The sequence below is a fragment of the Sinocyclocheilus rhinocerous genome, unplaced genomic scaffold (assembly GCF_001515625.1).
Source record: "Sinocyclocheilus rhinocerous isolate Xijiao unplaced genomic scaffold, SAMN03320098_v1.1 scaffold182, whole genome shotgun sequence".
Taxonomy (NCBI): domain Eukaryota; kingdom Metazoa; phylum Chordata; class Actinopteri; order Cypriniformes; family Cyprinidae; genus Sinocyclocheilus; species Sinocyclocheilus rhinocerous.
The window spans coordinates 117,902-144,276 of NW_015655576.1; the positions used below are offsets into that span (position 1 = coordinate 117,902).

The 26,375-nt window shown below is 37.7% G+C and overlaps 1 protein-coding gene across 1 annotated transcript in view; it reads right to left on the reverse strand.

The window, feature by feature from the left end:
* The window catches only part of LOC107718613 (ATP-binding cassette sub-family A member 3-like), a 54,971-nt gene that overhangs the window by 1,830 nt on the left and 26,766 nt on the right, over positions 1-26,375 (reverse strand). The window contains exons 11-30 of the mRNA XM_016525781.1: positions 22,467-22,613; positions 21,446-21,575; positions 19,286-19,440; positions 16,760-16,915; positions 16,322-16,532; positions 15,488-15,638; positions 13,728-13,826; positions 12,290-12,488; positions 10,740-11,049; positions 10,392-10,665; positions 8,921-9,125; positions 5,942-6,161; positions 5,695-5,853; positions 5,159-5,319; positions 4,933-5,067; positions 4,162-4,356; positions 3,807-3,994; positions 1,301-1,471; positions 1,019-1,215; positions 855-928 (exon numbers count right to left, since the gene is read on the reverse strand). Of these exons, the coding sequence (XP_016381267.1) occupies positions 855-928; positions 1,019-1,215; positions 1,301-1,471; positions 3,807-3,994; positions 4,162-4,356; positions 4,933-5,067; positions 5,159-5,319; positions 5,695-5,853; positions 5,942-6,161; positions 8,921-9,125; positions 10,392-10,665; positions 10,740-11,049; positions 12,290-12,488; positions 13,728-13,826; positions 15,488-15,638; positions 16,322-16,532; positions 16,760-16,915; positions 19,286-19,440; positions 21,446-21,575; positions 22,467-22,613 (3,537 nt within the window). The remainder of the gene's footprint in view (positions 1-854; positions 929-1,018; positions 1,216-1,300; positions 1,472-3,806; positions 3,995-4,161; positions 4,357-4,932; positions 5,068-5,158; positions 5,320-5,694; positions 5,854-5,941; positions 6,162-8,920; positions 9,126-10,391; positions 10,666-10,739; positions 11,050-12,289; positions 12,489-13,727; positions 13,827-15,487; positions 15,639-16,321; positions 16,533-16,759; positions 16,916-19,285; positions 19,441-21,445; positions 21,576-22,466; positions 22,614-26,375) is intronic.

The following is a 26,375-nucleotide window of genomic DNA, read 5'->3' on the forward strand; positions in this document are numbered from 1 at the left end:
TGACGAAGCGGATATCGTCCTCTTTTGGAAGGCCAAACAAAGTAGTTTCGCTTTCACTACGAAGCACACAGCGCCTTCACGACATGGCGGCGGCGGCAACAATACTACAGCGAGAATAAAAGTTACGCCTTCTTTCTTTTCATGAACATTTGGGCAGCATTATGCAAATCTTCCCACAAAACCCACATCGTGACGTAGACGTGGGGGCGTGTTAGAATGAGCTGTTTTAGCTAGGCGTGGTTGACTCTTAACTTTTATAAAGAATATCTCTTTGGATTTGAGACTTTAGTCTTTGCAACTTTACAGATCTTCTTTATGCACCAAGAGCTTGTAACACTTCAAAGAGAAAGGAAAAATTGAAATCACATCATATGACCCCTTTAAATAATTTTACAGATGTAATTATCACTTCTGGTTTATCTGTCATACTGGAAATGGACAACTATTATGTACTGCATACATAGTGTATCATGTCTAGTATTAGATAAAATACAGTAATGAAACAATATACATTTCAGTTGAATGGTGTCTATTTAACTATTATTGTAATAACTTATGGTGCATTTATTATTTAATTGCGTTTAAAAATACCCAAAAACTATAACTAAAACTGAATTAAATAATAATATTAAAAACTATTTTAAATGTATCTGAGATCATTTCTGGTTTATCTGTCACACTGGAAAAGGACGGTCAAGTCCTGTGCATTGCATTGTGGGAAACTCACAATTTGGTCAGTCTGGGTATATTATAAACAGAGCATTTGCATACTGTCTGCAGTACACATACTGCAGAAATAGTAGTATGCTATTCGGATCATCACAATGTTTAGACTACATGTGTTTGAGACGTACCTGTGCCCAGGTGAGAGTTTTGTCAGTCAGGTGATAGTGGACCATTCCCTGGTGTTCATCCTTCAGTAAACTTCCTGCGAGAGCCATCAGGTGAAAGTTATAAAAACCGTCAAAACAGTTATAAAAACTGTCCAGTGGAAATACAAAGCAGGTCACTTAAATACCTGGAAAGGTGCTTTCAATGAAGTCTTTGAAGAGCTGAAGATCCATCTCCTCTAACTCCGTGTCCACGCGGACCTTCGCCAGCAGCGTGTAACCGCTACCAAACTTGCTCTTCAGGTGCTGCGGGCTGCCCAGACATTTGAACTGGCCGTTCACCATGACAGCCAGCCGAGTACACAGCGCCTCGCACTCCTCCATACTGCAGAGAGAGAATGAGAAAGTTTGTTCTGATGTAGCATGCTTCTTTTCATTTCCCATTCATATTTGCATTATTTGTGGCTTACCTGTGTGAGGTTATGATGATGGCTTTGCCAGACTCTCTGGTGCGTGTAATTGCGTCCCAAAGCAGCCGTCTGGCCACAGGGTCCATGCCAGTAGATGGCTCGTCCAGGAAGATCACAGGCGGCCCACCGATTAGAGCCATGCCTGCACTCAACTTCCTCTTATTGCCGCCACTGTGTAGGATCCAATAGACAACTTAGAATACACCGTAACAGCATATAACAAACAAATGATTTAACTTCTGACATTCAGAGTCTTCCTGTTGCATCTGTTTCCTTACACTTCAATAAACTAGTCTATCATATTCACTCATGCATTTATCTAAACATCAATCCATCATATCTAACATTCCATACATGATATTAAACCATCATCTAACCATCAAATCTATCAAATCTAACCAGCCATCATATTTAGCCATGCATTCAAAATATCTAACAATCCATCCAACATATCTAACCACCCCACGAATCATATCCAACTATCCACAAATCATATCTAACTATGCACAAATCATACCTAACCACCCACAAATCATATCTAAACATCCATTAATCATATATAACATCCATGAATCATATCTAACCACCCATGAATCATATCTAACCATCCATGAATCATATCTAACAATCCAAAAATCATACCTAACCACCAATGAATCATATCGAATCATCCACGAATCATATCTAAACACCCATGTATCATATCTAATAGGGCTGTGAATCTTTGGGTAGACAGCGAATCGATTAGATTCATAGGTTTTCGATTCAATTCAAGAACGATTTTTGCAAATTCAGAACGATTCGATTCGATTCGATTCACAATTAAATTTGATTCGATTCGATTAATGATTCGATTCTGCATTCTTTAAGGGCATTCACAGGAATTATTATATATATATACTGTATATATTTACAAGGAATTATTTTCTTATCTCTTACTTTGAATTTTCTATAAGAAATCAAATACACTGCTGGACAATAATCAATCATTTGTAATCTATAGTTTTTTCCTAATGGCAATTTTATGATTGTTTTATATACTACAAACAATTATTTCAAATTTCTGCACAGAATTAGGTAGAAAATATACTGTATAGTTTCTGTACTGTAATGAATGATATGTCAATTAGCACTGCATCATTCATAAATTTTATTTATTTATTGTCTTAATGTTTCACTAGTTCATTCTGCTTTTTATACAGTTTAGCTGCAGATATAGCCCGGCACGTCTATGAGCGCGAGATCACTTCTCTTTCAGTGAGAAAACTTCTTTATCTCATTTTCACTAAATAAAATGCTATAGTATTTAACTTCTCTCCATCGACGAATGATGATTCTGAAAGAAAACGCGCCCGATGTCTGTTTGCTATAGCAACGAACACTACTTTCATGCATCTGATTATCAGATAAACCTTGCGCTCTTCTATGGCTATGTGTAGTAAATTCTGCTCCATCTGAAAGCACGTGATGATGATTTCCTGCTGATTATAGAACCGGCATTACTATCAAAATGCGCATGACAATCGCATTCGATTAATCGTGCAGCCCTAGTTACACCCCTAATATCTAACCATCCACGAATCATATCTAACCATCCACAAATCATATCTAACCATCCACGAATCATATCTAACCACCCATGAATCATATCTAACCACCCCTGAATCATATTTAACCATCCACCAATCATAGCTAACCATCCACGAATCTTATGAATCATACCTAACCATCCACAAATCTAATCTAACCATCCATGAAACATATCTAACATCCATATATCATATCTCACCAGCCATTCATCATCATATCCAACCACCCACAAATCATATCTGACTATCCATGAATCATATAATCTAATCCACAAATCATACCTAACCATCCATGAACCATATCTAACAATCCACAAATCATATCTGACCATCCACAAATCTTATCTAACCATCCACGAATCTTATCTAACATCGATGAACCATATCTAACCATCCATGAATCATATCTAACATCCATATATCATGTCATTCAACCAGCCATTCATCATCATATCCAACCACCCACGAATCATATCTACACATCCATGAAATATTTTCTGATTCATTCATCATACCTAACCACCCATGACTCATATGTAACCCTCCATATTTCATAATTTACCATCCATTCATTATCACATCTAACCACCTACAAATCATATTTAACCACCCATAAATCATATCGATCAACCCAATCATATCGAACCAATCATATTTTACCATTCATTCTTCATCATATCTAACCACCCATTAAATATCTCTATCATAAACCAAAATCATCCTTCATTTCTAATCAACCATCAATCATACTTATCAATGCATTCATCACATCTAACCATCTATATATCATGTCTAACCCTCATCTAACCATCAAATCTAATCTTCCATCATTTCTTACCATGCATTAATCATATCTAACCCACCCATCAATTATTTCTAACCATCCATCCTCTTTCTCTCAGGTCTCATGTTTATACCTGTAGCTGCGGACAAGTTTGTCAGCGTGAGGTTCGAGCAGCAGCGAACGCAGGACGTTTTCTACACAGGCTGTGACGTATTTCTCTGGGATGCCCCTCAGTCTGGCATACATGCTCAGGGTTTCCCGCCCTGTCATGTGATCTAGCAGCGCATCAAACTGGGGACAGTAGCCAATTCTCTGCTGCACCTGAAGTGAAGTCATATTTAATACTGTTAATCCATTCCCTTACATCAAATCTAAATATCTCTCATCTCTAAAAATTAATTAACTAATAAAGTTTGACCTTGACCCTAATTTCCAGTGTTAGGGAACTATTTTATATGAAATGGCAATGAGATAACAAAATGCTCAACCTTTTTCACATCTCGGAGGATGCTGTAGCCGTCAATAAAGGCATCTCCTGAAGTTATGCTTTCATCACCCGTCAACATTTTGAATGTCGTAGTCTTCCCTGCTCCATTAAATCCCAGTAAACCAAAGCACTCGCCCTTCCCAACGGCCAAAGACAAACGGTCCACCGCTAACAACGACTGCCCACCTGAATATACCTAGAGAAATACAACCACAGATTAAAAAAGGGTAAAAACAATAAACTAAACACCAAACAATTTTGTCTGGTAACAAATTTGTTTGGTAAAATGCTATGACCAAATTTACATGGTATTTTCAGGGCATTGTGGCAATGAAATGCAAAACATGTGCTAAGAGACTATATCACTTCCTGTTTAGCATATTTGCCAGTAACTCAGGTATTTCTGGAGAACGTTGTTGCATACCAATATCCCATTTAGTGGATTCTGTGAGGCTTCCTTCCTAAACAATGTCCACAAAATAGCAGAAAGCCATAGAAATGACCAGTTATAAAAAGGAGCGTGACCTTAGGCCAAATTATTCCAAAGCATGATTTTCTGCATGTTTTATGCACTTTGGCCAACAGATGGCACCACCCAACTGGTTTTGTATACTCAGGGCACTGTGGCAATGATACAGTGGAACTTGCATGTCAATGCATTAAAGCAATCCAAAATACTTTTTCACAGAATATAAGTGGAAACTGAAACTTTGAGGTAATCACATTAACATACTGTAGTTTGGAGCCAAATAATACAATGTGAACTTCATACTTTGCTGAGCTCCTGTAGGATAAGTGGGCTGCCCACCATGGACTCAACCACTGGCTGGCACTCCAAAACTCTTTTTCTCTCCTCCGCAACATCTCTGTCCTCAGGTTGAAGAGCTTCTTCTGCCAACAGCAAAATCTGACAAAAAAACACACCCACAGCTGTGATTGTTAGCATCCAAACCAATAAAACAGCAGCACCATATCCTGATTTTTCTTTCCTCTCCCACCTTCTTGTGTCTCCTGCAGAGGTTGAGCAGCACATGGATGCACCGGAGCTCAATGAAGAAAAGCAGGGCGATGAAGACGACACCCTGCAGGAACATGGCCACCAGGAAGCGACCCACTCCAGGCTCATCCATGGAAAAGTAGTTTACTTGATACGTGATGTCTGCAGATGACCAGCAAAAATGCCAATGAGAATGACAACACAGTCCACATTAAGTGCGCCACATGATGCTAAACGCTCATGTTTGCACTGCTAGTTGCTTTTCAATGACGTCAGTCAATATTCAGAAGATTTACCAGCTAGCGGTGCTGGTCTTATAGCTCCATCGAGACACTAAACACAACGAATGATTTAATCATATTATACACACACAGGCTAACATATTACAGAAAAACTAAAATTCAATATCCAGGGCTTCACATTTGCATAGGCGAAGTGCCAGCACAATGCCAGAAATGGCACTGATCAGAACTGACCTAGCATGAGCTTATGAGTTTTAGTTCAGGTGGTTTTTCAGGGTGATTATCAGTCACTCACTGTAGTACTTGCAAATGTACTCGGCAAAGACACTGGAGGTGCAGAAAGTGATGATCTCGTAGTTCTGATAGAACTCGCTGAAGGACATGCCCAAGCAGTAATTCGGGAAGATCAGGAAGACCTTATCCAGGAGGTGAGACAGGTCTACCAGCTTGAGCTCTGAGGGAAGACAACCACAAGAACGCAAAGTGTTTGAACAGACATTCTAGCAAGAATTGAAATGCAAGTGCGGACGTGCGTGTCTCACCAGGTATGGTCATGATGGTGACCGCGAGGAAGGTGGCTGTGCCGCTGAGGATGTTGAAGATAGTGAGGCGCGTGTAAGCGGTGGCGGCCGAGGAGAACATGAAGCTGAGCAGGTACATGAGGGGAATCACCGCCCAGCCATACAGAAGCAGCAACAGCAGAACATCCACCAGGTGGTTTTCAGCCACAAATGCTTTCACTGAAAACACCTGGAAGACCACCTAGAAATAACAAATCAGCCTCATATATCCAGGTTTTCCAAATGCCAGGTGTCGAGGGAATTAATTTAAATCACTGTACATCTTGAGTTTTAGCTTATTTCAAAGCATACTTTGTATTATTTTAAAGCAGTGGTTCTCAAATTTTTTACAGCGGCGTACCCCCTGGGGTAGAGGTCTGCGCGGGACTATTTTTTTAGTCCTGCTCCCGCAAGGTTCTATTCCGCACCCACTCGCTCCCGCTATATATTCACTCTTTGTTCGCCCGCTGTCCGCTTAGAATAATTTTCTTCCCGACCCAACCGTTCCCACTAAATTTAGATTTCGTTTCCAGAATCTCACATTTAAATTTCCGCTACTGAAAGAGAGATAGGCTGACAAATAAAAGTGTAGTCTGCACAAAATTGTATGTTATTTTATTCGTCTTGTCAAGAGTCTTGAATTTATTGACTTTGACTTGAATTTATATGAATTATCCTAAGACACAAAATCTGTTTAATATTTTATGCAACACAGTACAAAAAAAAAAAAAGTGTCAGAGAAAATAAAAATTGTATTTCTTATTTTTATTCGTCTTGTCAGGATACAATTCATTTAACATTTACAACACAATAGGAAAAAGTGTCGCAGAGAGAAAAAAAATGTAGGTTGTACAAAAATAGCCTATTAGCTATTTTTATTCGTCTTGTCAGGATACAATTCATTTAACATTTACAACACAATAGGAAAAAGTGTCGCAGAGAGAAAAAAAATGTAGGTTGTACAAAAATAGCCTATTAGCTATTTTTATTCGTCTTGTCAGGATACAATTCATTTAACATTTACAACACAATAGGAAAAAGTGTCGCAGAGAGAAAAAAAATGTAGGTTGTACAAAAATAGCCTATTAGCTATTTTTATTCGTCTTGTCAAAATACAAAATTCGTTTTACATTTTTCTGTTAACACAGTATAAATGTCGCAGAGAAAAATAAATAAATACAATATCTGTCATTTAAAATTATAGGCTAAGAAAAATATAAACAAAACCGAGTTGAACGTCCTTCAAGGACAGCGCATTTACACTTTGCTCCATCCTTATTCTGCTCAGTCACTCGTCGACAACCTGCCTGTTCTGTTTGATGGCCGTATATTTAGGCTACCACCGGTACAGTCTGCTCTGAGCATCGTTATGCACATGCTGCACACAAACCCCGCAAATAAAACGCGTGACGTAGAAGGCATGCGCACAGCACGTGCATAACAGTCCGAGTGCAGGCTGTACCGGTGGTCAATAAGAATAAAGCGCAGATATGCTGTTCTGAATGGACGTCGGGAACGGGATATTGTTAGACCGCCCGCTCCCGTCAATCAATATTGTAATGCATTACTTTTAAAAGTAACTTTCCCCAACACTGAACATAATATATGCGTGTGTACTGTGTATATTTATTATGTACAAATAAATACAAACACATGCATGTATATATTTAAGAAAAATGTTACGTTTATATAATAAATATATTTTTATATAATATAAATTATGTGAATATAAATATGTACATGTAAATACATGTCAATATTTTCAAAACATATACTGTTTGTGTGTGCTTTTATATATAAATAATAAATATACACAGTACACACACATACACCGAACAAAATTATAAACGCAACACTTTTGTTTTTGCCCCCATTTTTCATGAGCTGAACTCAAAGATCTAAGACTTTTTCTATGTACACAAAAGGCCTATTTCTCTCAAACAAATTTCACAAATCTGTCTAAATCTGTGTTAGTGAGCACTTCTCCTTTGCCAAGACAATCCATCCACCTCACAGGTGTGGCACATCAAGATGCTGATTAGACAGCATGATAATTGCACAGGTGTGCCTTAGGCTGGCCACAATAAAAGGCCACTCTAAAATGTGCAGTTTTATCACACAGCACAATGCCACAGATGTCGCAAGTTTTGAGGGAGCATGCAATTGGCATGCTGACTGCAGGAATGTCCACCAGAGCTGTTGCCCATGAATTGAATGTTCATTTCTCTACCATAAGCCGTCTCCAAAGGCGTTTCAGAGAATTTGGCAGTACATCCAACCAGCCTCACAACCGCAGACCACGTGTAACCACACCAGCCCAGGACCTCCACATCCAGCATCTTCACCTCCAAGATCATCTGAGACCAGCCACCCGGACAGCTGCTGCAACAATCGGTTTGCATAACCAAAGAATTTCTGCACAAACTGTCAGAAACCGTCTCAGGGAAGCTCATCTGCATGCTCGTCGTCCTCATCGGGGTCTCGACCTGACTGCAGTTCGTCGTCATAACCGACTTGAGTGGGCAAATGCTCACATTCGATGGCGTCTGGCACTTTGGAGAGGTGTTCTCTTCACGGATGAATCCCGGTTTTCACTGTACAGGGCAGATGGCAGACAGCGTGTATGGCGTCGTGTGGGTGAGCGGTTTGCTGATGTCAACGTTGTGGATCGAGTGGCCCATGGTGGCGGTGGGGTTATGGTATGGGCAGGCGTATGTTATGGACAACGAACACAGGTGCATTTTATTGATGGCATTTTGAATGCACAGAGATACCGTGACGAGATCCTGAGGCCCATTGTTGTGCCATTCATCCACGACCATCACCTCATGTTGCAGCATGATAATGCAGCGATTAATCGCGATTAATCGTTTGACAGCACTAATTTTAAGGCATTTTGCAGCACCCTTGCCTCCAGATTAAGAACCACTTACAGAACCTAGACAGTACATTAATACTGACCAGCATGAGCAGGCAGGGCAACAGGAAGTTGATGAGGTCCCACAGCAGGGCGGAGAACCAGAAGTTGGACAGGTAGACACCGCTGACCTGCTGCACATGTTTGGACTTCACCGACCGCTCAGAGACGAGGAGCAGGGCGAAGGTGCTGGCTAATGATGCCATGCCGTACATGAGGTTTATAGCGATGGCGAAGCCTGTCTGACCCCTGCAGAGACAAAAATGAGGATGAAAGACCATCTAAACGACTAGGTGTCCCAAGTGAACTTTACTTGGTGTTCTTGGTTTGTTCTGATACCTTAGGCCAGTGGTTCTCAAACCTGTCCTGGAGTACCCCCAGCCCTGCACATTTTGTATGTCTCCCTCATCTGTCACACGTGATTCAACTCATCAGCTCATTAGTGGAGACTGCAAGACCTGAAGTGGGTGTGTCAGATATAGGGAGACATACAAAATGTGCAGTGCTGGGGGTACTTCATGGAGAGGTTTGAGAACCCCTGCCTTAGGCTATGATTTTTGATGATTTTCGTCAGACACACAGAAACTCAAAGGTCTTCACTACAACCTGTCAAAATAAAAGTTCAGTTTAACTTAAAGAAATTATGACAGAAAATGTTTACTTCTCAAACAATATATTAAAACATTATGGAATAACATACAATATCACATGGTTTTTGCCCATATTTTAATTTAAACAGTAAACCTCTGTTGTGCAGCACTTTGCCAAAAATAAAACAGTTCGTAAAATGTTAATTTGATTACATTTTAAAAGATTAATTCAATTGTTCTAGTTTTATATTGACATTTAGCACCATCGAGAAACTTTCCTGATCCCGCCCCCCTCTCTCTCTCCCACTTCGCTTCCTGTCATCATACTGTCCTATCATGCTAATGCTAAAAATAAATCTAAAAAAAAAAAGTTTAAGTTTTATGAATTAATTAGATTACCACCATTTTTATAATAAATTTGTATTAAACCATAAATAAACAGAATCTAGGAAAATTTAAAAAGAATTTCTGAAAATAAATATAGTAAATAAATAAATGTTTTTTTTATCTTGTTTTGTTGTTACATTAGAGTTAAAAGTTTTTACTCAATAAATCAGAAAAAAACTGTCAAATGACATTAACAAACCCATCTGTAAAAACCTTCTAAATATAGAAAGATAAATATAGATTTAGTGTATTTAAGTCCTCTGAAGTAGAGATATGTATTGTAAATAAAATCTACAGATGCAAACAGATGAAATATAATGAAAAAAAAACACTTGATGTTTTCTTTCCACTAGTATGGCATGTTTAGGAGGCAAAATAGCTCAAAATCACAAAATTGACCAGTGCCTGAAAAAAGCAATGGTTTTGTCTGTAGTGTCTTATCTTAAAATGAAAACACAGAATTTTGGAAAAAATTCAATCAAATTTCATAGGCCCTACTTGTCAAGCGCCACTAAATACTCCCAAAGAGGATACGTACTCAGAAAGCTGGCTCTGGGCCGTCTCGGACATGTTGCGGGGCATGGGGTAATTTCCAGTCTGGATGGAGGCGTCGGGTCCGGCCAGTAGCTTGTAGAGAGCGTTGTCAACCAGCATGAGTGCTGTAGCGGGGGTGTGATAGCCCTGGTTGTTGAAGTAGCCGATGACCTCAGTGTTCTTCCTGGATCGGCCCCTGAAAGTCGCGCCCACCACGCAGTGCTCATTGAAAGCCCCGCCCTCCCTCATGGCATTATATAGCACGTACTCCGACAAATCTGATAGGAAAAACGACAGGTTAGGATGTTGCTGAGGCAGCTTCCGTTTATTTATTCATTCGGTTATTTCTTACCTGTTATATTAGTGGCAGGAATGGCATTCTGGGAAGGCAGCTGTGCAGCATAGATCTCAGCCAGAGCTGTAGCCAGCGGCCCAGCACTGACGTCTACAGCCACGGGTACGTGAGTAGGGCCATATTGTTTTAGCACCAGACGGAGCTGGGGCGTGATTTGGCTTCCAGGGAGGGCGCGGGCTACTACGAGGGCCAACACAGTGAAAATGAGCGGCACCAGAAACTGAGCCACCATCACTTTCCAGTTGCGCCAGCTGTAGAGCGCCCTCTTCAGGAACATAGCGTAGAACTGCTGCATATAGAGCCTGGCCTGAGGATAAACACATGCAGAAAGTAATGAAGGATAAAAACAAATAATCTATCTAAAAAAATGTCAAATATATCATTTATTTCTGTTTCAAATAAATGCTGTTTTTTGGAGTTTTCTATTAAAAGAATCCTGAAAAAAATTAATGTATCACGGTTTCCACAAAAATACGAAGCAGCACAACTGCTTTCAACATTGATAATAATCAGAAATGTTTCTTGAGCAGCAAATCAGCATATTAGAATGATTTCTGAAGGATCATGTGACACTGAAGACTGGAGTAATGATGCTGAAAATTCAGCTTTGATCACAGGAATAAATTATATTTGACAATATATTCAAATAGTAAACAGTTACTTTAATTGTAATAATATTTCAAAATATTACTGTTTTTACTGTATTTTTTTATCAAATAAATGCAGCCTTGGCGAGCATTAGACTTTCAAAAAAAATGATAAAAATAAAAAATAAAAGTATATATATATATATATATTAATAATGAACTTATTTTGCCAAACAGTATTACCAAAAAAAAAGAAAAAAGAAATGCAATATGATTTTCCTAAATAAAAGAAAAAGTGACTACACAAAAGTCTGACACTCAGGAAATAAGCCATCATTTGGATCAAACCATAAAGCAATTGCATGAAAATGATTAAACAAATATATTTCTGTAATTTATGAGAAAAAAAGTTTATCAATAAATACTAATCCCTACTGAGAAATAATTTAGGCTTCATTTTATTATATTATTAAACTTATGAAATAATTACATCTATTTTATTTGATGTTTATGCTAGAGAAAAAATTCACACAAATCAGGGTATTAAACTATTTTTAAAAAAGTGTGTGTGTGTATATATATATATATATATATGAAACATTCACTATTCACATTTAATTTGACCTAGTGAGGTCAACAAGTAATTTTCAACAAGTTTCAAGCCCTATTTTGACATTCTTACATACTGGAAAACTTACAGTGGCATTTAGAGGTGCTAGAGAAATAATATACTAAATATACATGATAATATTTATGACCATGTGAATAGTGCTTGTCTATAGAAGTCGTTGTCAGGATGCCAAGTCAAAAGAGTCCACAAGTCTCTATAATATTCTGAATCTTTCAATCTCAGTCAGTACAGTAGGGGTTTTTCTTCAGCTGTTTTAGTTCGACTACTTAATAGCACCTCATTTCTGAAAGCACATTAAGTTTTCCGTGAGAAGCGCTGAAGTCACTGACCCCAATGTTGAGTTTGATGTTGGAGCCGTCCTCTGAGATCATAGTGCCGCTGTCAGTGAAATCCGTCACGTCTGTCATGCCGCTGATGCTGCTGGAGTCGTCCATGGTCCAGTCATGTGACCGCCGTTCATGCTGGTACTGCAGAGCAGGAAGCTGGATGGCCTGAATATCCAGACTGGAGTCCACGAGCTTCCCGACCCTGAGAGCATGAGTTACATAAAAGATGACACATACATGAGGATCTGCATGAAAGCAAGTGGCCGTTACTGGGACACAGCTGGGCGTGTAAAATGTAGAAGGGTTCAGAGAAATGACGCTGAAGGAGAGATAGCAGCACTGAAGCTGTCAATCTGCGCCCCGTCCTACAGCTAATGGCCATTTAAAGTAGGACAGAAGACTTAAGACTGCACTTGAGCTCCCCAAAACCATTAGCAAAAATGTTTTGGAGATGAAAAAAGGAGCAGTGGTTAAGCATGCTCTTGTGAATGACACTAGAGACTGAGCACGTTTCTGCAGGGTGTGTTTTCAGAGCAGAGATCTGTCATTTAGTCCTGCAGAATCATACTTCTCAGTTCCCTGTAGGGTTGAGAAGTCCTTTTTTTGAACGAATCAGTTCTTTTGAGTCACTAAAGTGCTCCCAGGAGAACTGGGAAGCTCTGAAAGAGCATTTAAAATCTGTAGTGTGATTTTAGGTGTGGTCTTTCTCAGGGAACATACGGTTTACAAAATTTTATTTTTTCTAGCAACACATTTTCACTTCAATTTCAAGCTTTTTACATTTCAGCAAACATGCTAATGTAGTTTATAGGTATTGATATGTAAACATGAAAAGCCATCATCTGTGCTGCGTGACTTAATTTATGCTAATATTAATGCATTTCCCTTTGTTTGTGACATTATTGAAAAGAATACACAACTTTGGAGTGATTATGAGATTTAAAAGGAGAGCGAGACAGCGTTGTTATTGGTAATTAAAACTAAAACTATTAAAAATCATTTTTGCCAAATGAAATAACACTGAAATTAAAAATTACAATTTGATGAAAACTTAAGAGAATTAGAGATGCCTTGGCAACTAACTTAAATAAGTTTAAGTTGAAGTGACAAAATCACTAAAATGAAATAAAAAAATAAATAAATGTAAGCTATATAGAAATATAGTTTTAAAAATACTAAAAATGATAAAGCCACAACAAAATTACTAAATATTTAATAATACACTAAATAATTTAATTTACACTAAAATTTAAATGAAAATTGAAAAATAAAAACTAAAATAAAATAGTTATTAAATACTATTATAGTATAGTATAATAGTATAGTAATAGTACTAATAATACAGCTAGGAAAAAAATAAAACTCTGTGGGACCTGGTGGGAAAATCAGCCCACAATATCATTAGAGATTCTTGATTATTTGTGGTCTTGTGTTCAAGTACCTGAGAAAAACTTCCTCCATGGTGGTAACGGACGCCCCGTAGCTGGCGATGCCCAACTCATCTCGATTCATCTCCAGCTCAGCAAACAGCAGCTCAAACCTGCAGAGAACAGTACAAACTCAAACCTGAACACGCATGAAAATCAATACCTGCTCCAACTACTGAGCACGAAAAGAAATCACTTCTGACAAATCCATCCAGGTTTATTCTTTGTCATTTTTAACAGTTCAACAAAAAATCAAAAACAAAACTTATTCTAATGTCACTCAAAAATTGTATGAAGTACAGTGAAGATCAAAATTAGAGAACAATCTATAAATACTTGATTTTTTCTGAAATATTGTTAATCTTCATCGCTTCATCTTCACTTCTTCCTGTCTCTTCCACAGTTCGGTGACTATAGTGGGTTTCTTAGCCATAACTTTGTCGCCAAGGATTTTCCAGATATTTTCAGTTGGGTTTAGATCAGGACTCTGGGCCGGCCATTTCATTATTTCAATGTTTTCAGCTTCAAGGAACTGTTTTACACGTTCTGCTGTGTGACGGCGAGTTTTGCCTTGCATGAAAATTGCAGGCTGATTGTGAGATGCTTGCAGGGAAGGTACTGCATGTTGCTAAAAGAGGTTCTGATAAACATTTGCATTAACCCTGTCATGTATCTGTATAAGAAGCCCAACTCCTGCTGCAGAAAACATCCCCCAAACCATGACACTTCCTCCTCCACCTTTCACTGACTTCTTTACACACTTGAGCTTCAGTCTTTCCTCAGTTTGACACCGTTTCCCATCTGACCCAAATAAATTAAACTTGCTCTCTTCACTAAAGTGAACTTTTTACCAGTTCTCCTCTCTCCACACAACATGCTCCTCAGCAAAGGTGAGTCTAGCCTTTTGATTCTTTCTGCTGATGAGAGGCTTGGTCGCTGCAGACTGCGCTTTCAGTCCGACTTCTCTTAAACAGATCTTTACCCTATTCAGTGTTCAACTGGTGAGCAATTCCAGCTGCCGTGCTGAACCGATTCCCCCAGCTGCAGTGCTGAACCGATTCCCCCATGAGATTCTCAGCATTGTCCTGTCTTCTCGTGCATTTGTCTTATGTAGACGACCAGCCTTTTTGGGGGGACTTGAATGAATTGGTGTCATTGTAAAGCTGCAATATTTGAGAAATCACAGATTTGGAACGACCAGCTTCTCTTGCAGTGCCTGAAAGTGTCACTCTCTTTGGCCTTCATCTGGACCGCCTCCCGTCACAGGCTTTCAGTCATCTTAGAGCGGCCCGCCATCTTGCAATCTCAGTGAAAATTAGAGGAATGTTTCCACGAAACATACGACGATGATACCTTGATGTTTGCATTCCTGTTAACCAAGTCTAATATGTAACCTCTTCAAATCAGATGTTTTTGTAGTATGCGGCACTATTCACAGTATACAAACACCTATATGCACTGAATAACTACTTTTGTCAAAATGTGTTGCATACAACCAGAGTACATTGCTTGAAATATATCATATCCCACAATGCAGTGTACCTGATTTGACTCATTATTCAATCAGACACAAAACTGGGTTAAAAATGGAAAATGTCTCTTTATGTCTGAAATAATAACAATACGCCACTCGCTGCATTAAACATGCAACATAATCAGGTAAAGTGATAGTTGCTTACAACTGTCTGAAATGCATCACATAACACATATGGTTTCACTATTTTAAAAATACTATGCAGTATTCAGTAGACATGTATAGTTAGTGTTGTCTTACCGGCTGGTGCTCTCTTTGGGCAGTATGTATGAGAGTTCAGCGCCTGCAGTGCTCTCTAGAGTGGCGTCGGGAACATACATGTGCACTAGACGGCTGATCTCTGACACATTACAAAACGCGTCTTTTACTATAACCATGTGGTAACCAGCACCTGTAGAAATACAAGATTAAATTAGATCAATATTTTTTTAGTGAGATATGTCCTTACTGGAGCAAAACACTACTTTTAGCACTCTTTACTACTCTTTTATTGCTATCATAAATTCTGCAAAAAAAAAATTATAATATAATAGAAGACAAAATTTATATATAATATAATATCAATTTTATGTTTATGTATATGCATGTGTGTGTGCGTGTGTGCATAAAATGTATGTATATAAAACTGAATTATGTTAAATGAAATATATCTGAAATAAACTAAATAATTAATAATAAATATAATCAATAAATACTGAGATGAAAAACTAAAGCTTAAAAAAAAGTAAAAAAACAAATAAATAAAATAATAGAAATATTGCCTTGGCAACTGAAATAAGTTGAGGTGCTGAAATTAAAAAATAATGGAAAAAATGCCAGTAAAATAGAAATAAAAATAAATTTAAGCTACAGAGAAACATAAAAAAAACAATAAAAATGACAAAAATCAATTAACAAAAGTACAAAAAATATACATTTTGAATATAAAATATAACCGTTCTAATATAAAAATAAAAACAATTCAAAACATTAATAAATAATATGAAACAAGTCGGCTAAAACGTCCGCTCATCCACATCATTCACTTTAAAATATAATCTTTCTGCTCCTCTCATGATCTTGAGGTGGTCTCACCGTATTTGTTCTTGAGGAAGAGCGGCGAGCCGCAGCATTGTAGCTCTCCGCTAGCCATGATGGCGATCCGATCTCCCAGCAGGTCAGCCTCGTCCATGAAGTGCGTGGTCAGCAGGATGGTGCGGCCGCGCTTCTCGCCCTGCAGCAGGTCCCAGATGGCCCGGCGGGCTGAGGGGTCCATTCCTGAGGTGGGCTCGTCCAACATCACCACCTACAGGGAAATAAACAAAACCACATGGGCAGTGTTAGCACTAGAGTGGCTAACGCTAATGGGAAACCTTTATGGAAAACCAGTTTACAATTCTTTATCTCACTGATACAACCAGTATAGCCATGCTAACTAGCACAAACTAACCTTGACCAAAATGGAAATAGAATGCAACATAAAAACATCTGCTAAACATAAAATGTACCGTGAAATACAAAGTGTTGCCTGACCTTTGAGTCTCCAATTAAAGCAATGCCGATGGAAAGCTTCCTCTTCATCCCACCAGAGAGGGTTTTGGATCGTGCATGGCGCTTATCCTCCAAATTCAGGATCCGAAGGATGCGGTCCACCTCATCAGGGATCTTTTCGCAAGGATAACCCTTCAGCTGAAGAGAAGAAACAAGATTTGTAAAGATCCATCCCAAAGCTGAATACAGTGCAACAGTCGGTTTCATAAGCAAAAATGCCATTCATTTTCTCCATCGGCCAACAGATTTCTAACGATAACTTGTAAACCTTTAAAAACAGATGTTCTGTGAGCTGCGAGGCTGTTCATCGAAGGTATATGCTGTTATTGAAGCCATTGGGCCACATTTCAACTTTTTTTTCAAATCGTGTTTAACAGTGAAATTCCTGGTGATAAACGACATTACCCATGATTCTGCAGAGAAATCTCCAACAATTAGAGAACCGCAACAAGCAAATCACACCAAAAAACCTTACAGACATGAAAAATATATCTATAGAGAGTGAAATGTCTACTTTCAAATGAAACAAATCAAATGTGAAAAAAACGAATATTCTCAGATTATGTAATCCGTATGAAACTTGCATGCAGGCGCATCCACTACTGTGGAGATGACGAGTCAGTGTCGCCGAATTCATCTCTTAAGCCGAAATCACAGGAAATACAAGTTTATCAATAGATTATTAAAATGTTAATGCAGTTTAATCTGACTGTTTTTCCCTGACACATTCATCATCATTACTTCTGCTGCTGCGCTATGGCAAGCTTTATATGTGCGCTTGAGCGCTTATTAGGCTATGTAGGCAATTAAAGGCTCATTAGCATGATTTAAATGGTTTATTAATAAACGTGCGATTAGTCGACTAATGCTTCAAATGAACGACTACTAGTCGACCAGAAAAATCTTTAGTCGAGGGCAGCCCTAGATGGCAGAGAGAATAGAGACTCCGGCAGCATTTTCAGTGAGTTATTCATTCCAGTGTGTGTCACTTTAAAACTCTGCCGAGCTCTGTCATATTCTGGGATTGTTTCTGAAGAGTGTGAGAGCTCTCTCACACGTCGCGCTGTGTGAAATGCAGACTGAACAGAACGTTAAAACATCACACCGCATGATAAGCAAACTACGTTGCTCAGCTGGATAAAGCAAACCAGCTTCTCACTAGTACAGTTTTGATGGATGAGGATTGCAATCAAGGTAAAGACGATTGCGGTGAGAGGAGTCGTACAGTAAAAGCACGCGTGAGTCTGATATATTGATGCGCAAACAAACAGTGTATGTGCGCTCTTGACGCACAGATCATACATTGTATTTATGCACAGACACTTTTCAGTACATCCACGTTGTTTCCACACATTCAGGATAATGTGTTTGACTGTTAATAGGGTTTTGGGGACCAGACAGGACTTGTCGTTAACAGGTTTTGGGTATTAGATAATTTTGCTGACTAGTTGTTCTGTTACCAGACAAAACGGATATTTTCTGACATGATCTGGAGTCCAGGGCTGGATCTGATATTTCTGCCGTGGAGGCATGATCTAACTATATATATATATATATATAAGATTTGACTATGTCATTTGCAGTACTTCATGGGATTGTAGTTCTTTCCCTCATTAAAGCCGCTAAGTACTTTGTCTTTTTGCCTAATTTCCAAATAGCTTTTTGCTTCAAATCAAAGTTTGTAACATTTTGCTTTACCTCATAGCCCACAGTCAAACTAAACCATTAAAAAAAACTTTTGTTACTTCAAATACAATAAACTTTGACTGAAATAAAATAAAATGTCTATATTAAAAAATATATGTAAACTTATTTTCTCAACTACTTTACAAGGCAGCATTTCTTATTTGTTTAGTTTAACTTGACATACTAAAATAACTAAACAAATTAAAACTGACATGAATAAAAACCATATAGACATACATAGAAAAAACTAATAAAAATAACAAAACACAAGAAAGTTTACAAAAATTAAACTTTAACAAAACCATAAAAAACTTGTGTTACTTGACAATAAACTTTATTTGAAATAAAATAAAATTATATTTAAAAAAAACCTTAAATTTATTTTCTTTCACGAGTTGCCAAGGCAACATTTCTCATTTTCATTTAGCTTAACTTAATGTACTAAAATAACAAACTAAAACTGAAATAAAAAATTATATAAACGAAGTAGACGTATAGACAGAAAAAATAGTATAATAGTGTAAAAGTATCTCAGTGATACTAAAATAACACTGGTAGCTGGTTGGTTTGGTTGACGACTTTTAAGTCTTTAACGTTAATGAAGCTTTTTTTTTTTTAAGAAATTACTATGGTAAAAAAATGAATGGAAAAATACGTTCAGAACCACAGTCGTGAATAATGTGGGCGGGGACTGTTGTGCTCTATTACAATTAAAATTAATTTTCAAAAAAAGCACATGTAGGACATTTAATCAGAAAAAAACAGATACCATTTACAATCACAGAGCTAGGTATTTTATAGACGTCCTCGATCTGCGTCTACCTGTGTGTAGAAGAGCAGGTGCTCTCGGACGTTGAGGTTGTCGAAGAGCACGTCATGCTGCGGACACAGGCCCAGGCTGCGGCGGATCAGAGCCATATCCTGACATATGTCGTAACCATTAATGTACGCACGACCACTGCTGGGCGGGAAAAGGCCTGAGAATGAAGAAAAAAAGAGAGTTTGAATGGTGGAAAGCAGCGATCAACTCTGCCTGACCTCCATAAGCACTGTTTACAACAGTTACAGCTGAATCAATGGTGTAGCTGCTAGCGATGAGAGATAACATTTAGCTTGACTTAGCAGGTAAGACTGTGTGCGATCAGAGGGTTGTATTTAGCTGAATATGCAGATCTAAAGACTTCTGTAAGTCGTTCTGGATAAGAACATTTGCTAACTGACTTAAATGTGATCCTGGATCACAAAACCAGTCGCTGGGGTATATTTGTAGCATTAGCCAAAAATACATTGTATGGGTCAAAATTATCGATTTTTCTTTTATGCCAAAAATCATTAGGATATTAAGTAAAGATCATGTTCCATGAAGATATTTTGTAAATTTCCTACCGTAAATATATCAAAAATGTATTATCATTAGTAATATGCATTGCTAAGGACTTTATTTGGACAACTTTAAAGGCGATTTTCTCAATATTTAGATTTTTTTTGCACCCTCAGATTCCAGATTTTCAAATAGTTGTATCTCGGTCCTATCCTCACAAACCATACATCAATGGAAAGCTTATTTATTCAGCTTTCAGATGATGTGTAAATCTCAATTTAAAAAAATTTACCCTTATGACTGGTTTTGTGGTCCAGTGTCACAAATATGAATGAGACGGTCAGGCTAAGCTAAATGAAAGCTACACTTGCTTGTAGCCATACTACAAGCTGCTAACAAAGAGTAGCTAAACGGCGAAGGTATTCAAGGAGACCATATCTTTTTAACTTATAATCAGTTTATATGCAGTGTTGTGAAGCTACTTTCAAACTAGCTACAAGCTAATCTTACTTTCAAGGTAAATTAAAAGCTATACTAACTTGTAGCTATAAAAGTTGATAAAATAAGCTAAACTGAGCTTTTTAAGGGGGCAATATGTTTTTAAAATACTGTATAACTATGTTCAGTTTATATATAGAGTTGTGAAGCTACTGTCAAACTAGCTACAAGCTAATCATAAATTAAAAGCCAGACTAGCTTGTAGCTATACAAGCTGCTAACAAAAAAATAAACTGAAGGTATTTAAGGGGACAATATCTTTTTAAAAATATTACTATATAACTTATAATCAGTTTAAAAATATAATTTATAATCAGTATACAGTGTTGTGAAGCTAACTTGCTTTCAAACTTGCTACAATCTAATCATAAGTAACAGTAATATCGCAGTAATATCGTACTGTGCCATGGTACAACAGTAATACCCATTCTCTCAAGAAAGAAACTCGTAGTCTTGAGCACAAATGGAGAAAAACTAACTTGGAAGTTTTTAGAATTGCGTGGAAAAACAGTATGTCCAGCTATAGACAGGCTCAAAAAGCTGCCAGGGCGTTATACAAATAAACTTGAATTGAATTGAATCATAAGTTCAGGGTAAATTAAAACTACACAGTCTTGTAGCCATGCTATAAGCTGCTAACAAAGAATAGCTAAACTGTGTTTTTAGTGTTGTGAAATTTTTTTCAAAATGGCTACAAGCTACTGATAATTTAATATAGTTAGACAAGTTGCTATTTTGAAAAAGTACATAGCTACATTAACTTAGCTACTAACATAAAGTGGCTATAACTACATTGAAGATATTTCAGTTAAAGTCCTTTAAATTATTATCAGATTATATGATTCAGTAAAAAGAGCTATGTTTATCTGGCACAAGATTGACACTTATAAGTTTACAACACCTGATTCATGAATTCACTGAATCATAAACATAGCGGTAAAAGCAGTATTTAATCTTTATTCAACTATAAAACAGATGATAAACAATGTCTCGCCGCACGTTCCAAGAACACAACATAGATATGATTCAAATGAATCAAGTAAATCATTTATTGAACCAGTTCATTAAAATGAACTCGGTAAAACAAATCACATTTCCTAAAGCAATTTGAGAGGGACAGCCACACTATTTCATATATAAAACTGCATTGCTGTGTTCATTACCGGTCAGCATTGATAGTGTGGTGGTCTTGCCCGCGCCGTTGTGACCCAGCAGGACAGTGATCTGGCCTTCAAACATGTTGAGCGTTAAATCCCTCACCGCCTCCTTGGTCTTATTGCCCACTTTGAACACCTGTGACAGAACAATCCACATGCTCACGTTTTCCAACAGCTTCTACATGTCTCTATCACACTGCCCATACACAGACAGACACAGACACAGACAGACACACACAGAGTCTACCATCTGCTACCAGCTATATTAAAGCAATATAGCTGCAAGCAGCGATTATCGGGATTCAAGCGCTTTAAGGCATTTAAGCACATATGAAAAAAGACAATACATACTATTTAGCAAGCCTGTAACCACCCAAATCAATGATTAAAAAAAGCATTTTTGGGTAATTTGCCTAAGTAGAACCCAGGTAATTTGCCATAGAAATATGATGATTTTTAACGGTTATGACTGTTATAGCGCCAGCTGTGGTCCGATCTCCATAAAACTGTCACCAAGTTTTGGGGTTTCGTTTAAGCTTTTGGGTATGTTTGGACAGGCCCCTTTTCAAAACGACCTCGTTATAGCTACCCAAAGGGTAAAGTTCAAAAATTTTTTGATAATTATTGACCTAGAGAGTCCAGAGAATTGTACTGCAGTGGAGTTTTTCGAGCGAAAAACCTAGGACTAGTTCGCAAAAGCAGTTTTTTTTTTGTTTTGTTTTTTACATATTCATTCAAGTTGTTCATAATGAGGAGTTCTATCCTACGATACAAATATATTGTGTGTCTGTGTGAAGAAGCGCGCAATATACCGTATTGACCCGAATATAAGACGATGTTTTTTTCTTGGAAATACATCTGAAAAAACGCGGTCGTCTTATATTCAGGCCAATACGGTACAATGGTTTACGCCCTTGAAAACCGATTTCTTTCAAGTTTTGTTCCGATCGACCTCCATTAACCTTGTCTAACAGGTGCTCAAAGTTCATTGGCCAATGGCCTAAAAACACAGTGCGTCTGATGATACCTTTGCCAAATGTTTGATCTTGACCCCCGAGACCAGTCCAGCTGGCTCCTCTTCAAAGAATTCGCCCTTCGACACCTTCTCGGCCTCCTCCTCTTCCTCCTTCTCCTTCAGCAGGGTCACACGAGGGCTGCTGCACCAGTATGAGGGCTGAGAGCAGATGAGGAGGAGAAATATTAGATAAATACATTCATAACATCACACCATAATGGCTAAATGTTCCCCATTGGTTTCATGATGAAGAACTGCTAAATATTCATATAATGTTCTCTCTCATAAAATGTAAATGAGTGCAAAAGGCCCATTCACGCTAAGAGCGATAATTATAAGATAATGACAACTATATTAGTGTTCACACCAAAGATGGATTCTGGTTGGCAGTCAATGTTTTTTATCGTTCATCAGCTGGAAAAAATTATTCTGTAAGTGATTCCAACGATATCATTCCTCTGTATCGTTATCATTAGAGTTGTGGTGCGGATTCCGATATTCTCTTAAATTTAGAACGATTTTTTAAAACTTTAACTTTATAGTTAACGTTGTCCCGAAATTCCTGATTGTGTGGATTCCCACTGAAGTTTACACATGAGTTTATTGGTGCAATTCGGAGGTTTCTGTAAATAATTTGTTTATATGTAGAGTTACATTTCAACTAAGTTTAATCCTGCAACGCAGACCATTAAACTGTTGAAAAAACTAATCCGTTTCTGCTGCGAATTAGAGTGACCAACCTGAACCGGCTGCGAAACCAACTTTAGCCACATTGTGTGGACTCGCATTGAAATAACTGGATTTCACGGAAATTTGTTGAACAACGTTAAATGTGACTGCACCATAAATGTTTCAAGTCTGTCACGTAAAACGTGAGTCTAAGGGACCTTTTTCACCAGTTAACTTAAAAATAGCAAATCTGCATTGCTGAAAAAACATGCTTAAACCAGCCTAAGCTGGTTTGCTGGTCTTAATTGGTTTAAGACTAGCCAAGCTAGTCTTCAGCTGATTTGAAAGTGCCTAAAACTTCTCTAAACCTAGCGGTTTTCAACCTTTTTAGACTCAAAGGCCCCCCATTGTCCATAACAAAATTCAACTTTTCCAGTTGTTCGTGATTTACAGGATAAGAATTTTTTAAAATATTTTTTTACTCACAGTTTATATCTGATGAAATATTGCAGCCCTTGGCATAACTAGAAACATTTATAAAAATGCCTACGACTTTTCCAGGTCTAGAAATCACACTTTTAAAATTAGGCTTCCTCATATATCCAGGTTTTTCTGAACCCTGAGTTTGAACCTTGGTATGAGAAATAATAAAATTAAATTATTAATATAAGAAATAACCATTTTAGTAGTTTTATCTTATTTAATGCTTGTTTGGCCTTATTTTAAATCATTTTAAGTCATCTTGAAGCCTCCTTTTTTTGCTGAGTTTGTTAAGGCCTGCAGGTTGATACAGTCCAGGTGAAGACCAGAAAACCAGCTTAGGCTGGTTTAAGATGTTCATTTCAGGGTGCTCAGGCAACATTTAATGCAACATTCATTATGTCCACAGAATAAACTGTGTCAGAGTTATAGCCAAAGGTCAAATCCCTAACCGTGAACAACAGTAATAGTGATGCTTGCCTTAGAAAATAGCACTAAAAACATACTAAGTAACTAATTAAGTTTAAAGGGGTCCTATTATGCTCTTTTACAAAGTCTTGATTTTGTTTTGGGGGTATACTAGAACAGGCTCTCATATAGCGTGTCTCTGACATAGTGATAACACTTGTTGCCTTCTTTAGCGCAGCTCAACCAGGTCTCATCCCATTCGTCGATATTTGTGATATCACAAATCCAGGAAAATATGCGTTCGTTGTAGTTTTTGAAAAGTGATTTCTGTTAAATAAAATATCTCCTTCTGAAGTGGACTTTGAGCTTTGTAACTTCGCAGATCTTTTTTATGCTCAAACAGCAACATTACAGACTAACTAAAGTTGAAAAAGTGAAAAAGCATAATAGGACCCCTTTAAGAAATTCCTGTAAACCCATAAATCAGTAAAAACATTTACAGATAAGCTCAAAAACCAGGTCATTCATTACATCTGTTTACAAAGGCATTTGTGTATTAACATGTTAGACATCCACTGAGTCAAAGGCGTGACCCAGGAGGTCATTGTCTGATCACTGTTTGGTTCATCTTATACCGACCTACAGGCAGAAACTGAAATCAGCTAAACCTGTATTAAGGACTGTAAAAAGATGGACTAATGAAGCAGAGCAGGATTTACAAGCTTGTTTTGAGCTCACTGATTGGAGCGTCTTTGAAGCTGCTGCCACCGATCTGGACGAGCTCACAGAGACTGTAACATCATATATCAGTTTCTGTGAAGACATGTGCATCCCTACCAGGACTCACAGAACGGCCAGACACAGGAACAGTTTCTTCCCTCAGGCAATTAATCTCATGATCACTTAACAATAACTGTGGAACACACACTATTTATTCACTCATACACTTATTTATCTAACACACATACTCAGACTACACCTCAAATTTGCACATAATATACAGTACCTGTACATGCAAAACTGTCTATTGTAATATACCTGCACGTACAATTGTCAATTTATATATTTTTATTCCTTATTTACTTGTTCTATTTTTTATTATGTGTGTTTTTTGTTCTGTCACTGTCATTCTGTTACACTGTGGAAGCTTCTGTCACGAAAACAAATTCCTCGTATGTGTAAACATACCTGGCAATAAAGCTCATTCTGATTCTGATTCTGATTGTTTCACATCACTTTCACTCTGATGGGGTCTTTATTGACGCCCCATTGATAAGCCTGTCTGCAAACACGAGCATTGACGCAGCGGGTGTCCTACATATACAATAGCTCTGCGCAAATCACGCCGCTGTTCGTCATCCCCTCCCTCTTCACGCCCTACAGTAAATCCTGTACGTCTGGAGATAAGGCTGCGCAAGCACTTCCTGGCCGTCTTGATGACATAAGCGCGGTTTTCCTGCCGAGACCAAATGCTTCCTGTCTTTCAGGAGCCCGTCGGTCAGGAAAGACACTCAGGTTGCGCTCGTGCTGGATCACACTCTCTTGCACTTTAAAAACTTCCCATGGGTGAACCGCTGATCTCTGCAACAAGTTCATGAGGCCAAAATAGAGCTATTTTGACCATAGTTTCGCAAGAACACTAATCCATGTGACGCGCACGAGGAAGCTTGAGGATTGAGGAAATAATCGCTCAAAATAAACAGTCATGGTCAAAAACATTGAGCATAGTTACACTTTTAAAGGCCGGATTTACGAAACATTCTGCTATTATCTTCTTATTTTCTAAGAATAAATGTAAGAATATTTTGCATAGCAAAAAACATTGCTTTTTTTTTCTTTTGATTGTTCTTTGAGCTAGTGTTAATTTCGTTAACGAAGACTATGACGAAAAATGTTCGTTGACAAGCTTTTTTCCCATGAGGTCAATAAAATAATAAGGTCAATAAAAGATAACTATGACTATATCAACATGCAATTTCGTTGACGAAATAAGACGAGACTAAAATGTATTCATAAAAAATACAAACTTTACCAAAAATCTCTTTATTTTCGTCAAAAAAAGGAGACAAAATGTTATTGCAGACTGCTCTACACTCTACCACTACTACGCGAGCTTTCATGAGTGCGGTTGCCAGATATCAAGAGTTCTAATCCCCGAATCAGAGCTTCGCTGTTACAAGGATACATTTTCATTTCATTTTTCATTCATACATTTGAGTAAGACTAAGACTAAATTAAAAATGGCTGCCAAAATTAATACTGTACGGTTAATAATAATAATAAAGTTTTAATTGACTAAAACTAGACTAAAATACTTCAGGTATTCTTGGACTAAAACTAGACTAAAATGTTGAGACTTTTAGT